Here is an 18,175-nt window from a genome sequence, read left to right as displayed (position 1 = left end):
TATACGATGGTCATGAATTCGATTTCATGGGGATGTTGCCTTCAGCTTGCGTAAAATACAAACGAATAGTTGATCCGATCCCAATTTAAACAGTGTATCTTGTCCCATTTAGCGAAGTGCTAGGAAGTGACGTTCAATTTAATTAAATTGTGCTAAAGAAAATAAATACGATCATAGGAAGTTCCGATTTTATCTGGTAGATGTCAACCACTTGAAGATGAGTGCTGGTATCTAGCGCCACCGTGTGTAATTTTTAGTATTCTACAATTATACTCCTTTGTTTCAATAAGAGAAAATGGAATGTGCTTAGCGATGGTTAAGGTCGCAGTTACCCGTGAAAATGTTAACTAATTGATCCCATTATCAAACTCAACGGAGATTATCGGTCTATTGGTCTATGAGATAAAACAGAATTCAAAACTTTGCCTTCGTTCGAATATTCATCGTTTGTAACTGTAAGATAGCATCTGTAAACATTCTAATGGACTAACCTCTTAACAAAGTTATTCAAGACAAATAAATGCTCTAGTTACCTATTGCAAAATTAAAAAAAAAAAAAAAATAGTTTTGCTCAACCACTAGCGGATCTTATTAAAACAATTGAATAAGCAAATCAAGTAATACTACACTTAATAATTTCTGATCGATTTAATAAAGCAGAGGGGTGATTCCTGAGAGTAAAACAAACTAAAAATCCCGTCATGATGTATGCCCACCCTGCATGGCAACACGCAGCAAACACGCATCTCAGACAATTACAAGTCATCCAGAACAGAGTAGCCAGGGCCATCACAGGACACTCGAGAGACACTAGCCTGGAACAATTACATGAAGATCTGGAACTCCCATTTCTACATGACTACCGAGTCCACCGAACAGCCAACTTCTGGAGGACAATCAGAGCCTCGCCACACCAACATATAGCCACCATAGGAACGGCAAATCCAAGAAGACAAATCTACAAGATGCCGCAACCCTAAAGCATACAACAAATAACATGACATAGGAACAGCAAAAGAGGAGCGCGACAGTTGCGTCCTCTCAGAACAAATACGCACGCAAAACCACACGACAATCAACAAAACAAATGTAAGGCAAGGGCTCCGGCCCGGTACTTAAAGCAACAAAGAAAAACCGTCAAGAAAGTATTGGTAAACTAAAAAGTTTCAATAAACAAAGGGCGAAAACCCCATCGTTTACATGTTATAGGCTGCCGAAAACATGAAAAAATGAATTCGAAAGGCCCATAGCTCCAAAACTATGGAATCTACTGTAGTCGGGTCAAGATTTCACTTAGGAACTAATACGTTCTCTATCCAAAAATGCATGTTTTAGAATCCTAAGGTACTCGCGCTAGGAGAGTACTTTATATCATAGGCCCATAGTCAAACTTCCTCTATAAAAATTGTTGTGGAAGCACCTCAGGATTCTCAAACACGCATTTTTAGATAGAGCACATACTAGTTCCTAAGTGAAGTCTGGACCCGACCAAGGTAGGTCCCATAGTTTTGGAGCTATGAACCTTTAAAATTCTTTTTTTTTTTTTTTTTTTTTTTTTTCATGATTTAGGCAGCCTATAACAGGTAAACGATGGGGTTTTCGCCCTATGTTTATTGGAACTTTTTTTATTTTTTTTATTCTCAGGAATCACTCCTGTGTTTTTGTACAACGAATTTAGCGCCATACTATATATATATATATATATATATATATATATATATATATATATATATATATATATATGGTATATTCTTAGGGATTGGGATTAGAAGTTAGATTAATGGGCTTTCGGCATCTATGTACATGTTAGCCAGTCACACATATGAGAGATCACACTGCCCGATGAAATCGAGAGGTAGAAAGGAATGGCCTGGGACTATTATGTTATATAACATCCCGATATTTGGCTGTGAACGAGGGAAAACATATTAAAAACCCTACTAGGTTGGCTCCTGACATAGATGTTACATATTTTCGAGCCATCGAGAGTCGAACTCTGGACCACTCGCACCAAAGGCGATAGCGTTACTGGCTACGCTATACTGACGGGGATATATTATATATATAGGATGTTTCAAAACAACATCGACAACGTTTTGGAGGTGATTCCTGCCACCGACATAAGACAAAAAGTATAGACCAACCTGGGTGCTCAAATGCTTCCTTTCGGAGTTATAGTCTGCCGAAAACATGAAAAAATGAACTTTAAAGGTCCATAGTAGGGTGGGACGAAAAAATCAAATTTTCGAGTATCGAATTAAAATAGGACTCAAAAGTTGAGTATTTGCATGCTAATCAATGGAAAAATAAAAAAAGAAACACACTTTGGATCTTCACTTCGCGCAAACGGCCTAAAGTTTGAAACATTTACCCAAAAATACCAAAATTTACCTCTACCCGAAAGAATCAGATTTTTGAGTATCGAATTCTAATATGGCTCAATACTCGTGTATTTGCATGCTAATTAATTAAAAATAACGAAAAAAAACACTTTGGATCTTCGGTTCACGCAAACGATCTTAAATTTGAAAAATGACAGAAGACACCAAAATTTACCTTTATGCGAAATAATCAAATTTTTGAGTATCGAATTCTAAAAGGGCTCAAAATTTGCGTACTTGCGTGTTAATCAATGGGACAATAACAAAAATAATCATACTTTGGATCTTCAGTTCGCGCAAACGGCCTATTTTTTTTAAAAATGACAAAAAAATTTGGTTTACGCTAGGGATATACAGACTACTTTTTTCATTTCTATAGCGTCTACCGTAAGTACTTTATTTTACTTATATGAGGGCATGTTTGTTAATAAGTCGTTAATGTGAGTGATTTTATACATTTTACTTTGATAATGATTTTGCAGCTCTTCGCCCATCTATCAAAGTTTTTCTTTTTATGAAATGGCCCAGAACTCATCACGAGGAGGTGGCTACAATTCGAGTTCCACACACATCCAACTAAACTCTCCTACCAATTAGAGTACAAAATTATGTTGACTTATTCAAGGACGTTACAACAGTATGTTGTATATTTCATTATTATGTTGTACTATTATCTGTCTGTACTGGTCTTAGGAATAAGATCAGAGGTGCAATAACGAAGCAGATTTTGTAAAGGAAGAAAAGGAAATTGTAATGAGTATTATTGCTCCTTAGTTACGGTATTGAATAAATAAATAGATGGATGATAGATTGGAGATTAGGAAGTTCTCAGAACTATTGATGTTAAAGGAATTATAAGTTTGTATCCTGGACACTAAACGAAGGTAAAAATAAATAATATTTACGTTTCGTTTCGAAGTATAGTAACAACGAACACAATTGAGCCCAATATTTATGTTACCGTTGTAATGCGCCCCTATTCTCTATCTGTTCGGGATGCATTACATATTACGTATTTCTTATATTATTATTTATTTGTTCAATTTTATCTGTTTAATGTTTAATACTTTTAGTTTGAATTTATTGTAGGTAATAAGTCCGGTAATCTGTACCTGAAGATATTTTCAGTAAAAAGAAAACGAAGAAGAAAAATTGAATTGATAAATGTACTTCTATGAGATTCTATTTTGCGATTTTTCAAACGATTCTTTTTGTGTTTTAAATATTGGCGAATATAAGTGGTAAGATTACGAATCGATTAAATACTATTTTAAAATAATTAATTAAGTAACATTCGTGCTTTGGAGTGAAATTAGACATTCCAGCGTTTGCAGAATAAGAAGAAATTTTATATTACAAGGTAACCATAGGATTATAGAATAATTTCGAAACCAGGAGATTAAGTTGAAAATGATGCTGCTCTAAAAGTTTTAGGTTGGGAGAGATCTATCTCTCTCTCCCATATTATTTTGCCACCAGGAATAACCAACATTATGAATTTCTGAACATAATAAATATCTTGACAAACCTTATCCAAATTTCATGTATCCTCTTAAACAATCAATTTATAATATTCAGGCCGTTTTAGCTGTAGAATACGTACTTCAAAATTCTTCAAATACAAGACAAAATATGCATCTACTATATTTTAACATAATATACATCATAGATATGTGTTTTACATTTTATATTCTGTTCAATCATCCATCTGAGAGATGTAGGATGTTATCTGTTATTTGATCAACCTGGTGTCTACATATTGAAGATGTCTTCTGTATAACCGGTACTGCTGCCATTGCTAATGATTAAAATGAAGAAAAAAATAAATATTAGACAATTATATGATGCACTAAAGCAAAATAATGTAAACATAGGAAATATAAGCATTGCTACGAAGAAACATGGAACGGAAATGAAGCGAATGTATAACTACGGAAGTTTAAATGATATAAAATAATTTAAATAGTAATAAAAAAATATAAAATAAGTTTGATAATAATAATAATATCTAATGTAAAAAGAAGAAATAAATGTGGTACTTACCGACAACAGGGCATCATCATAATCATCTATAACGAAGATATCCAAAAACTCTAAAAATAACTATTTAGACTAGAACAAGAATAAAATATAGAATATCAGCTAAAATATGTAAACACAAGTATATCTATGTATGAAGTTTTACTATTTATCTTACGCCTAACATTTCCAAAATCGTACTCTGAATTAAATACAATACTTACCTGTTAACAAATGGTCTTCAATATTACGATGTTATGACAAGTATTATGTTATGTATGATTTGTGGTATTCTCGGGTTTCGATACCAATCAGAATACAAAATGTAAATTGAAGAATTGTATACTCGAACTTTCATTTGTATATTCCTAGAAAGTCATGATTAAAGGTTTTCTGTATTTATTAATTATTTAGATCTGTATTTTTTTTTAAATTATGAAAATACGTGAGGATTACACATAAGTCTCACCTCGCGTTGTGATTTGTATTTTTGCTTCCATGTACTCACGTCATTACCGCGAACCAAGAATTTTCCCCATTTTAGGAAAATGGGGTGGCGTATCCACTGGGCCACAGATGCTCACTTCTTCGCGGATGGAGACTAAGCCCGAAGGACGACACTACATCTTCAATTTTGACAGTTGCGCATACCTGCGATATCGGCAGCTGAAGGTTAAATACTTGTGATTGGGTTGCAAATATGATGGATCCAGAAAACACCATACGGATTGACGCGCGTCTGCACCACACAAGTAAGACATCGGATGCTTGCCAGAGCAGGAGTATTACACCGTTCTAAGAAGTGGTAAACAAATATATAGAGGTATATATGTCGGAAAGAGAAGGTGTCCAAGAAAGACTTATACAAATGGAGATTCCTGCTCCTGAAAGCATGACAGATCTCTTGAAGCAGATATCTTGTTAAATGAATCAACTCCAGCAAAAATGGTAACTCATCAACATTTTAAGGAATTCCAGCAGGTAACTCATCAGCAATTTGAAGAATTCCAGCAGAAAATGGTAACTCACCAGCAGTTTGAGGAATTCCAGCAGAAAATAGTAACTCACCAGCAGTTTGAGGAGTTCCAGCAGAAAATGGTAACTCAACAACATTTTGACGAATTTCAGCAGGTAACTCATCAGCAGTTAGAGGAGTTCCAGCAGAAAATGGTAACTCAACAACAATTTGAGGAGTTCCAGAAGAAAATGGTAACTCAACAGCAGTTTGAAGAATTCCGGCAGGTAACTCATCAACAATTTGATGACTCAATAAAGCAACTACAACTCAAAATTGAGGAACGACTTGAAGATAAAATGGACCAATTGCAATGCAAAATAGAAGGTCAAGTGGAGGAGCAAATTTCTACGAGATTCAAACAGTATGATCAAAAGATGGAACGAGAATCCCAAAATTATACGGAAATGTGACAGGATGTGGTTAAAGTAATTGAATCAGTGATTAATGAACACACTTTTCACATCCGAGAACTGCGAGAGGATATGAATTGTTTTCAAGAGTGGTACAATTCTACTAAGGGAGAGCACGACGGTCGACATAGACATCAGTTCCACGGTGAACATAGAAACCAGGCTTCAGAAACAGTAATCCCTCACGACGGCGGATATAGAAATCAGCCTCTTTTTAAGGAACCAGATTCAGTAACACCTCATCGAGTTTTTGAGAACAATGAGTCGTCGGGATATAGCGAAGGAAGTACCGAAGATGGAAGAAGAAAGAAACATTCATCTTGTACATCCAAAATATTACAGTAAATATAAATATTTAAAATCCAATAATAATGACAGATCTTTGCGATTTAGCGAGGTAAAATCATTGACACAATTTAGCGGTGGGCCCGATGATATTCCTGCACGGGTATTTATCGAAAAGTTTGAGGACGAATGTGAATTAATAGGAATAAAGGAGTCAAAATTCTTGAAAATCCTTCCTCACATCCTACAGCCACCATGTTTAACGTGGTTCAAAGCAATCAGAGAAAATCTTCATGCTTATTCGGATTTTAAGGCTGCTTTATTATCTAATTATGAAAATGACTTTATGCTTGCCAACAGAGATGCTTTATTACGTACCAAGGTTTTCGATTCGCGAAGCCACAAGAGTGTCACTGAATTTGTAGTATCGACGTATAATGAATTAAAAGCTTAAATCCTAATCATCCCGAATCGCGTATAATTGCTTCTATTCGCATCCTATTGCCGCTCCGATTGCAACAAATGCTGATGTCTGCACAATGCGTCAATTTTAGTCATATGGTCATGCTAGTGCAGAGCTTTGAAAGCCAATATTTAATGCAGAAGAACAATAAAAATCCCAATAGAGGTCAAGGTAATTCTGGACGTAATCAGACTCAATATGCTTCAGTTCGTAATATAAATGTACATCCTGGAAATAATTTTAATGTGTCTAGTTTTAATGATAGAACGAATGGCTATAATGATACCAGTAATCGAACGCAATCTAATCACAGAAATGGAACTAGGAATTTTAGAAACAGCAAAAGAAATTTCAGTAGGAACAATAATCATCGCCGATTTTCACAAAATCGGTTTGCAAATGGCAGGAGTTTTGTAAATAGGTATCAAAATATGGTAACATCCTGTGAAAAACAAAGAAGTACTATAGATTGCGCTATACAATGTGTGCTATACAATGCGCCTTTTGAACGTATAACTTGAACCATTAAAAAGGCGTCCGACGGATTTGCATTAGATTGATCTTTGCTTACGTCTATGGTTAATGTGTTCTTCATTCAATTTATTATTAAAATGTACGTTAAAAACATATGCAATTGTGAAATATTACGAAATGTCGATGAAATAAACTTATGGCAGCCTACCGAAAGTACTAAAAAGAGATGGATGGACTTAGTCAAAATTATAGTTCCTCCTGAGATTATAAGTAAAGTTAATATAAATAATGTTCAAAAGAGGGAACTAAATCTCAATTGAGATAAACGCCGTATTTCATAGTAATATAACTTAGTTATTGTATTTTTCTACGTCATTTTATCTTCAACTATTTATCTAATATGGCAATTATTTCTTTCAATGTTAATATACTATATTGTTTTATTGCGTTCATAACACTACAATTACTCCCTAATCACTTTATGTGTTTTATGTGTATATTCGTGTATTATGTTTACTCCATATTTACATCCTAATGATAAAATGGACTACTCAATTCCGTAAAGTAAACTATATACATTATAGTAAATATATCCAAATGAATGTAAAAATAATTGAGGATCGTTCTATTATTGTCATTTTTCTGTTGATGCACCTTGTTATCAGTATGAGATTAATATATGTGATATTGATGTAAAATGTAATCTTAGATATATACAAGGTCGTTCAAAATGTGTATTCTCTTACGGTCCAGGATTCTTTTCATTTATTGTTAATCAATAAATGAAATCCATGTTCGTGACGCCATATACAACGGTATGTTGTATGTTGTCGTATGTTGTATATTTCATTATTATGTTGTACTATTATCTATCTGTACTGGTCTTAGGAATAAGATCAGAGGTGCAATAACGGAGCAGATTTTGTAAAGGAAGAAAAGGAAATTGTAATGAGTATTATTGCTCCTTAGTTACGGTATTGAATAAATAAATAGATGGATGATAGATTGAAGATTAGGAAGTTCTCAGAACTATTGATGTTAAAGGAATTATAAGTTTGTATCCTGGACACTAAACGAAGGTAAAAATAAATAATATTTACGTTTTAATGTTATTTTATACGAGGGCTAGTCAAGAAAGACTTGGACTGATTTTTTTTCTAGGCAATTTATTATTACTCAGCAACAGGCACATGATCCTTTTCAAAGTAGTCCCCGCCCATTTGAATGCACTTTTTCATTCGAGTCTTCCAGTCCTCAAACACGTGTCGCAGGCCATTCTTTGAGAGGTCCTTCAAAACCGCCTCCGATGCCTTCAGAACCTCGGAATTATCGGAGAAGCGGCGTCCACGCAGTCTGGATTTTAGGGCAGGGAATAGAAAAAAGTCGCACGGTGCGGTAGGCGTCTCCACCATCCTCAAACCTTTGCAACAGCTCCCTGCAAGTCTCCACTCGAACGGCCTTCTGCTCTGGTGTCAGGAGTCGCGGAATCCATCGCGCACACACTCGGCTCAAGTGGAGGTGGTCATGCAAAATTTTGAAGGCACTGCCATGAGATATGCATAGTGCGGCTGCCAGATCGTCGATACTGATGCGGCGATTTTCTCTAACAATGACTGCTGCCGTGTTAATGTTCACCTCAGTAACAGCTGACGCTGATACACCTGGTCCACCAGCTTTCGTAATTGTCATTCGGCCCTCTTTAAACTCTTTGAACCACCAGAACACGGTACTTCGTGGCAGAGCGTCATCTTTGTAGGCTGCTCTCAACATTCCTAGAGTTTCTGTTGCACTTTTCCCCAGGCGATAGCAGAACCGTATAGCTGCAAATTGTTCATCTCGTAATGACTCCATTTCTTCTACAGGCGACTTCTAGAGGCGGCGCAGAACATCACCTGCAATAAAAAGTCGTGGTTACCAAACATGCAATGATTCCTTAACAACATTTTATATATATGCACAGCAAGACCCACCCTACTTGTATGCCAAACTATGAAGCTCCAGCGTTAACAGAACTGCCGGGAAAAAAATCAGTCCAAGTCTTTCTTGACTTGCCCTCGTATATATTGTGGCTCAAATAATATTTATTAAGAACCACGGGAAAGGAACAAAATATAGAATTACTGTTCCAACGTTGTCCTAAACTCAGATTTTTAATCAAATTTTGGCATTGTGAGTCTTAAGAGCAAATTTATTCTAATGTAGCCATTACTGTTTTCTTGTCCCTACACTTTTCCTGCAGACTCTGTGACAAGTTTGACACATCTTTCAACTTCTTGAGTATGTCATTAAACTCGTGAGCAGATTTATCATGCATAAGTAATAACTTTGAAATTATCATGATGAAACTTTTACTTGCATGTACCCGGCAACACTGCTATTCATTTCCTTGAATCAAAACACAGGGCATTTCCAGCATCGTTGTAGAACTGATAACTTGTTTCGTGATAGTAGCAGTGTTGCCGGGAGCATGTAAATAAAGGTTTTATCATGATAATTTCAACGTTTCTTTTTCGTTATTTTCAGGAATTGCATAATGTAGACAGATCCTTAACACACCTTTTGATGCACTGAAACATCAGCAATGTTGCCAATTCAGAGTGTTAATTTATGAAAACTTCGATTTCCCTAGTTCCTCCTTACAGAGTCCTCATCCGATTAGTTATCGGTGGAAATGAAAAAATCTTTTTGCTTCTTTTACTCCATAGTTTACAAGCTACTCCAACTAAACAAACTGAAAATTAACGACAGAACATCCATACGCATGAGTTATGAGTCAATTTACATGTTTTGCAAAAAAAAAGAAAAAAGAAAGAAAAAATGCTTTACAACTTCGGCTACATCTGGCAATACTGTGTGGTTCCTACTGTACTTCAATTATAGCTTCCTAGTTTAAAAATATATGCATGAACAAAGCTTCATTTTAGTATAATCATTATTTGTGTATCGCTTAAGGTTCAAAAGTTCCACTATCCCAAACTCCGGGTTGCATTGTATATTTAACACCCTGCAGAATGTAGAAGCTGGAGAAGCAACCAGAACCAAGACTGTGATAGGTATATCATTTCTTATGGTTCTACAGAAGTTTCCAACTTTTTTTAAAAAAAAAAAAAAACTCTCTCCCGATGGATACTATTACTAGCTTGGACATTGATATTGTGGACCTCAAATATTGTTTTGTATATTGCGTAACAGAAATAAAACTGGAACCGAAACTAACGTTTCAAAAATGTTTCAATAAAGAATAAAAGGCAACGCTTACAATTAACTTTTAAAAATATATAAATAATTACTCCAATTGATTTTGTCGGTCATAAAACTGGGGTTGTCCAGCGCCCCGGTCCAAGGTGTAACGTGCTCTCGTTATGAAAGAGAGGCTCGTTCGCGGGGCACTAACTATTTCAATATAGACTAGGACACATTCCCCCCCCCCAAAAAAAAAGGCGCAAAATTGTATACACGTACCTTTGTAATAATAATAATAATAATAATAATATCAAGAAGACTCCTCGTCATGGAAAGTTGTTCCACCAATACAGGACAAGTATTAATTTAAGCAAAAGTAGATCTTTGGAAATAACAGGGTGATTAAGTTTTCTTTTCGAATAAACTTTAAAAACGTTCTCAAATATAAACCAAATGATACACGAAAAGTCTCTCAATACAAACATTCAACCAGGATTGTATAATGGTCCTTTCAAACAAGAAACTGGTATAATCCACAAACAACTATTAATGTCTTTATATGCTTCAATAGCTTCATATAACTTCCTTCCGCCTCATGCAGGATCGTTTAGTATGATTAGTGTCATACTAAAGGCCTGAATACTTCAGAAAACATATGTTAGTCGAACTCTTTAGTATGGCACAAATCTCACGTCAGACCGACTCTGCATAAGGCCCCTTATTTTAATATTAAACTTTTCGCCGTAAATCTGACTTCTTCGAGACATTATTATTAATTCAAATAATAAACTCGCCTTACTTTACACTGAGGTGAACGTAATATGATAGACCGCTGAATTTCATTCCGATGATCTGAATGAATCCTAATTATTAATAAAGAATATATATATATTTACTGGCTGTAGCACTATGAAATATATTCTCTTTACCGACAATAGCAATTCAACCCACTTTACTTCCAAAACTCACTTCCATCTATATCCAAATTCCAATACTATATTCACTTGTTAAACTACCCATTTAACTTTTGTAACGGTTAGCATTTTCCATTCTTCCAGAGTTGAATTCCCACTTCGGCTATTTCAGTCTGAATGACGTGACCAACCGCCTAGAATAGCTAAAGATATACCACATCGACTTGACACCTAGTCTCCCATTCCAAGCGCTGCTATCGGCTGAAGGAATTCCACTCTCATTCGTCATCCGCTCTCTCGCTTAGCAACAACTGAACCCTTATTGGCTCAACACATGGGTGTGAGCTTTAGTTCGCAATTTTGCCACAGATCAAGACAATTTGGCAGCACAATAGTTCGCGATTCAGAAAGATATAGCGCTCCAATTTCGCATATCTGGTTGCATAGATATCTCTTCCAATTGAAGCAATAAAGAAAACAAATAAAAAAAATATTCGGAAAGTCAACACGGTACACAGGTGACATCTGCCACGGATTGAAGAACTTTCGACGAAGGAGGAAGAGATTAAATACGTGCATTATTTAACGACTAAAAATTGTAATACTTATGCAAGATCAGTACGTTTCAGTGAAAACTGTACCCAGGGAGAGTGATATTCAATATCAGAATCAAGGTGTAAGTTTTAAAGTAACAAATATTTTTAAAGAATATATTTTAGATGGTATACAATGGCTCCGGGATAAATATACATACCTGACTTGAGAAAACACAAACCAACTCACTTTTACTTAGCAGTAACTTAAAATCAAAAACTTAAGTTTATTATTTTTTTTTTTTAAAAAAAGAACTTAATTTAAGAAAACCTTCGCGTTGTTGGAGTAAGTACCTTGAATGTAATTAATTATTTGACTGGCGAAAATTATAGACATGTCAAACTTTTTTTAAAAAAAGGTTAGAAATTATGATGATAATTTTGAGAACTGTTTTATGATATAATTATAAAAATATTAGAAATATCTTACAGTTAGATTAGTGTAAGGTTCAGTAGAAGAATTTTTTTTTTTTTTAACGTCCATCCATAGGTTATACCTGTAAGCTAAACAACATAGAACACATTTGAAAGTAAGTGATCACAGAATAATTTGCGCAGCATAAGGAGTTAGTAGCGATAAACGGAACAAAAATTTCCGAAAACTCAGATCACAATATTGTACACTAAAACTTACACGGCTAGAGATCGAATCGGACCAAGGAAATTGAAAAATTTGACTTTTTTTTTCAAAGGACTTTATTCTCGAAAAGTGCTTAGATAAATTTCACATCTAATTAAACATAAAAAGCATAGTGCCATTCACTGCAACTTAATACTTTAAACCATTCCGGAGATTTAAAAAAAAACTGTAAAAATTGCTATATTACTTAATGTGAAAACTTTATTTTAAAACGGTTGCTGGCTTCCTTTGCTTCTTTAACATCTCAACAGTAATTTTTGGCACGTGTAATTACTAGTATTTGAAATTACAAAATTTAAGCAATGTTGGAAACTTTTATCACACTTTATCATATCTCCAGAGTGGTTTGAGATAGTAGTTTGATCTAAACGGCATTATGATATTTACATGTATTGAACAGCATCTACGTAACTGCCACTTATCTAATTTGCTTATCGAAATGAAGGTTTTTGAAAAAACTTAAATTTCAATCCCATGTAACATTGTTCCTATTCATCATATCACATTCATAACATTAGATACTAAAGTGCTTTAGATATGCATTGACTCATCTGTCTTACTTGCATAATTACGGAAGTAGAGGTAACCAAAATTTGGATATTTGTGGTCATGTAGCGTCTTTAGATTGCATCACTGAATAATAAAGGCGTTATTGCAAGTTTTCGTTTAAGCTGTGCAATTGAAATGCGTAATAACCTGATGTAGTGCCATTTGGAATATATATATATATATATATATATATATATATATATATATATATATATATATATATATATATATATATATATATATATATATATATATATATATATATATATATATATATATATATATATATATATTACTTAATAGCATATTTGAATAGTAATGCAAAACATAAAAACAGTTATATAACTACGGGTAACAAATGAGTCTTGTACCCCGGGATTGGGAGCGCAAAATTGGGCAAATAGCTATTTATTTTCACTATAACGCAAGGAGAGGAGTTTTAGCAAACTAAATATCATAAAAAAATTTGCCTCAGAACCTTAACAGGACAATAACGACTCACCAACCTTAGAATAATATCCCTAGAGCATAAGTTAGCTTCAAAACTATCTGTTGAGGACATTGTAAAAACTTTTGCAGCCAAAAGAGCCTGCAAAGTTGAATTTTAGTTCCAGCTTTTCGTATTTTCATTAAACTTACATCGATCTAAGAGATTTGTAAAATGTCCTACTATAATACTCGAGACAACAGTTTGACTGTTTGTCATAATATTAAATACTTTATTTTAGAGCAACAAACTGTTGATTCATTGTACACGTCTATGCACATGGCGATATACTTCCAAAACATTGTAGTTTGCAGTTCTTATGATAACACTACAGGAATATGCCAAGCATGCTACTCTCATATTATTTGGCAATCAAATATTAATTAGTTTGGTGTTTTGTCTTGTACTAGAAATTAAATTATGTATTGCAATTTTGAAATCAAGCTTTACCACTTGAAGAAAAATGGAATAAGGGAATGACTGTGTAATGTCTATATCAGGTATAGTCGGGGAGCGTTTTCGTTTGTTTGATCTAGGGGGGGGGACAACTGTCTAGTTGCATCGCTGCGTGAAAAATCTACTTATGTCGGTTGGTCTTATTCTTCCAGCCCCAAACAAAACTTGAAATAACACTGCTGCCCTGTAGTGTAAATGATTATTTGTTACCACCTTAGTTATATCCTGTACACACTCTGGTGATTATATTCTGATAACGTATGGTTATCGCGACCAATAATTTGGCAGTTGTGGTGATTTGTTTACTTATATCCAATTCTTGTTTAACTTTAATAACACTGGTATACAAATTTTGATCAAGGTTGTGCTTATGTTGGTCTTTCGTCGGTTTCTTAATGATTTGCACCCGCTGAACACGAGTATGGCAGTTATTTTCCCGTAATGTCAAAATTTGTGATAATATAAGCATATCAGATTTTATTAAAACAGTAACATATTATACAATTGTATATTACGAGAACATTGAACTACAAGCATAACACAAACATTGTAGTAGTGCTTCTGTTGATTTTTCATTGGTTTCTTAACGATTTGCACCTGCTGAACACGAGTATGACAGTTACTTTCTCGTAATGTCAAAATTTGTAATGCTATAAGCATATTAGATTTTACTCAAACAGTAATATATTATAGCTACAATTGTGTCTTATAGGAATATTGAATTACAAGCATAACAAACATTGTAGTCGTGCTTCTGTTGATTTTTCATTGGTTTCTTAATGAATTGCACCCGCTGAACACGAGTATGACAGTTACTTTCCCGTAATGTCAAAATTTGTAGTGCTATAAGCATATTAGATTTTACTCAAACAGTAATATATTATACAATTGTGTCTTATAGGAACATGGAATTACAAACATAACACATTTTGGACATCAACTTTCTGGGTAACAAAAATCTACATAACAATACATAAATACTAAAATATATGAATATTACATTTCTTATAAAAATTATATACAAAAGTACTGAGATTGGGGGAAAGTGTTCATCAAGTACTGGAATTCCGTAGTCAAAAGTGAAAGTTAGTGGTTCTTTTTCTTTTGTGGGAAACGTTTACTTCGTCATGGACTAACCCCAAATATAATCACCCATCATTGCACAGTCCCACCTTTCTTGGTATCTGCTTTCCATTACCTCAATGCCCTTATGGAAACGTTCCCCTGCTCTTCGCTAACATCTCCTTAATTCTCCCTAAAGAAATCCAAGTACGAATGTAGCATATGTAATTTTAAAGACATTCTACATCCCAATGCTCGATATTGATCAATGAGTGTCTTAACTTGGTGTTCAAACGCTTCACTTCGGTTCTGCACAAGAAATCCCGTCACCAATTTATGAAAGCCCCCCCCAAGCGTTTCTTTCCAACTCCGTCATTTTTTGTTTAAGTGGACCACTATTAAGCATGACATGAATCTGTGAGGTCCTGTGAAAACGCCAGCTAGAACTTTTGCCTCTGATAAAGCTGGAAACATTTGTTTGATACATTGTAGGGCAGGTGAATTGCGACCCAGAGCTTTCACAAATTGTTTTGCCAATCCCAGGTTAATATGTAATGTTGGCATGAGAATCTTCTCCCTGGCACTAATGCTTCATTTATCACATTATGTGTTCCTGGAATAAGCTCCGTTCTTTCAGGCCACGTGGTTTAATCATAATGCTGGTTAGTTGTCCGACTGTCCCACAGACATAGAAAGCAGGAATATTTAGTATAACCACTTTGCAACCCAAGAAGAAAACCAATAATTTTGAAATCCCCACACACGTTCCATTGATGTTCCTTATATTTTGTTTTCTTCAAAATCAGCTTCACACTTGAATAACTCTATTTAATCAATTTACAATTCTGCTATGTATCTTTAGAATCTATATTCTCTGTTTCGTACTCCGAAGAATTATCTTTAATAACAAATGCGATACCACCTAGCGAGTATCGAAGTAAAAGGACGCAAATTACTCTGCATAAATCAGTATAGGAGAAAAATAAAACATGCTTATATCATTGAAAATATTGACACTACATAAAAATAAGTGCCAGATTCGTGTTCAGGGGGTCAAAATACATAAAAATTCATCAAGAAATAATAATAAGCAAAATTTTGTATACCAGTGTAATGTTTACAAAATAAATAGTTTTATAGATGTAAAGTATTTATAGCCGTCTTTAACATATATTTGATTTCTGTAGGTATTGAACAAGCCCATCGTGAAGGGAAGATAGCGAGTCTAATTGGTATTGAGGGCGGCCATTCAATCGGAAACAGTTTGGCCGTTTTGAGAATGTTTTACTACCTTGGTGCTCGGTATATGACTCTGACGCACAGCTGTAACACACCTTGGTGAGTACCTTTAACTAACATACTATTTGTTTCTCCTTTTTGACATTTAAACTTAGATTTCTAGAAGTATTCAGAACAATACATATAAAAGAACTAGATTTTGGTTGAAATTTATACCTCTAAGTAAAGCTAAGTGTTCCACATATTGTTACAAGAATCCTGTACCTGATTAACAAGAAATGTTGAAGTTTTGTTCAAAGTGTTTTCTGTGAAAAAAACCGCGACATTTGACACTGATACATACAAATGACATTACTTCGCAGGTATACCATTTATCAAGTGAATGCCGCCACATCTGAAAATTAGACTTAAACATACCAATCGTTAGTGATACTGTAAAAGCACAGTGTTAAGTGCACTACAGTGTAAAAGAAATTACTAACAAATAAAATTGGCAATTCTGACTTGATGTTAAGCAAAACTCGCAATTTTTACAAATAAGCTTTGGTGAAAGCAAAAGAGATGTCAATTGTTAGTGCTACTTTATTGCTGGTTACTGTTGCAAGCGGAATGCTAGTTCTCCTATATAAGAAAATTAATAAACAAATTAAAATGGTGATTGTTGCTTGACGTCAAATCAAAACAGCCACTTTTACGTATAAGCTTTGCAGGAAACGAAAAATTATATTAATCTTTAGTGCTACGTTAGTGCTGGTTAGTGCTCCTACACATGAAAGGTTTTTAGGAAATTAAAGTAGCAATTCTGACTTTGATGTAAAGCCAAAATAGGCACTTTGCAGGAAACCAAAAGAGTGTCAATTGGTAGTGCCAGGTTAGTGCTACAAGCAGAACGTTAGTGCTCCTACGTAGTGAAAAGTCGATTCTGGATGACGTCAAACTAAAACCACGACATTAACAAATAACATTTGTTGAGAATCATTAATACTGGTTAATGGTTCGAATAGTGTGGTTAAACCGGAAGTGGTTCAAATTTGCTATTTACTTTCGGTTGCAATACTGATTTCCATAGAGCAAAAACGGTAAGAAATATTGAAATGCGTTCCTTTGTAATTGATTCAGCTTCCTAGAATAAGGTTTTGTCTTCTACGTTAACCGCCGACTTAAACAAGAAATGGTTCTTATTAAATATTTCCGGTTTCAACATTTATCACTACAGAAAAAGAAAACATAATACATAGCGACAAACAGTTTTCTGCGACCGTTTCAGAATCTCAAGAGAACTTATCATTATGACCTGCAACACTTTACCAAAACCGGAACTGGTTAAAATTTATTACTACGTCGGGTTGCAATACTGCTTTCCATAGAACAAAGACGGTTAAGAGATATCGAAATGTATATTTTCAATCGATTCAGCTTGTCAAGAATAGATTCCGTCTTTTTTCGTTAACTCTGTTCAAACCAGAAATGGTTCAAACTAACCACTTCCAGTTTCGAAGCTTATCGGCATAGAACAGAAATGGTCATAGGTAGAAACAAACGTTTCTTGCAGTCGATACAACGTTTCAAATGCATACATATATACACCCCGCAACACCATATGGAAACCGTAAGTGGATAAATGTGTTAGTACTTCTGGTTTCAGATTTTCATAAAGCAAAAACTATTGAGCGAAATATTGAGTTTTTTCTTTCAATCGATTCAGCGTCCCAAGAATAGATTTTATCTTTTCCCTTAATCCTTTATGCAAATTGGAAGTGGTTAAAATAAATGATTTTTTGGTTTTAACCTTTATTGTGATAGAACAAAAACAGTGAGCGATAGTCAATAATGACTTTTCCATATGGATTTGGCGTCCGAGGAACATGCTCTATCTTCGATCGTATTCCTCTATTGCAAACATTAGTTCTAGTACTACTTCTTGAAATTTGAGACTTGAAATCGCATAGTTTGTAAGTCTTAGTTTCACACTGTAAAATGAAACTAACTTCTTTATATATTA

General features: G+C 34.4%; 1 protein-coding gene across 1 annotated transcript in view; it reads left to right on the top strand.

Annotated features, from left to right (window-relative positions):
• Nucleotides 1–18,175, top strand: part of LOC145671304 (dipeptidase 1-like) — a 418,780-nt gene that overhangs the window by 221,019 nt on the left and 179,586 nt on the right. The window contains exon 6 of the mRNA XM_081740278.1: nucleotides 16,122–16,272. Coding sequence (XP_081596404.1) covers nucleotides 16,122–16,272 — 151 coding nt within the window. The remainder of the gene's footprint in view (nucleotides 1–16,121; nucleotides 16,273–18,175) is intronic.

This window comes from Thermobia domestica, chromosome 2 (assembly GCF_964235325.1).
Source record: "Thermobia domestica chromosome 2, izTheDome1.hap1.1, whole genome shotgun sequence".
Lineage (NCBI taxonomy): Eukaryota > Metazoa > Arthropoda > Insecta > Zygentoma > Lepismatidae > Thermobia > Thermobia domestica.
The sequence above is the reverse complement of the archived record's forward strand: the minus strand, read 5'-3'. Positions and strand labels throughout refer to the sequence as shown.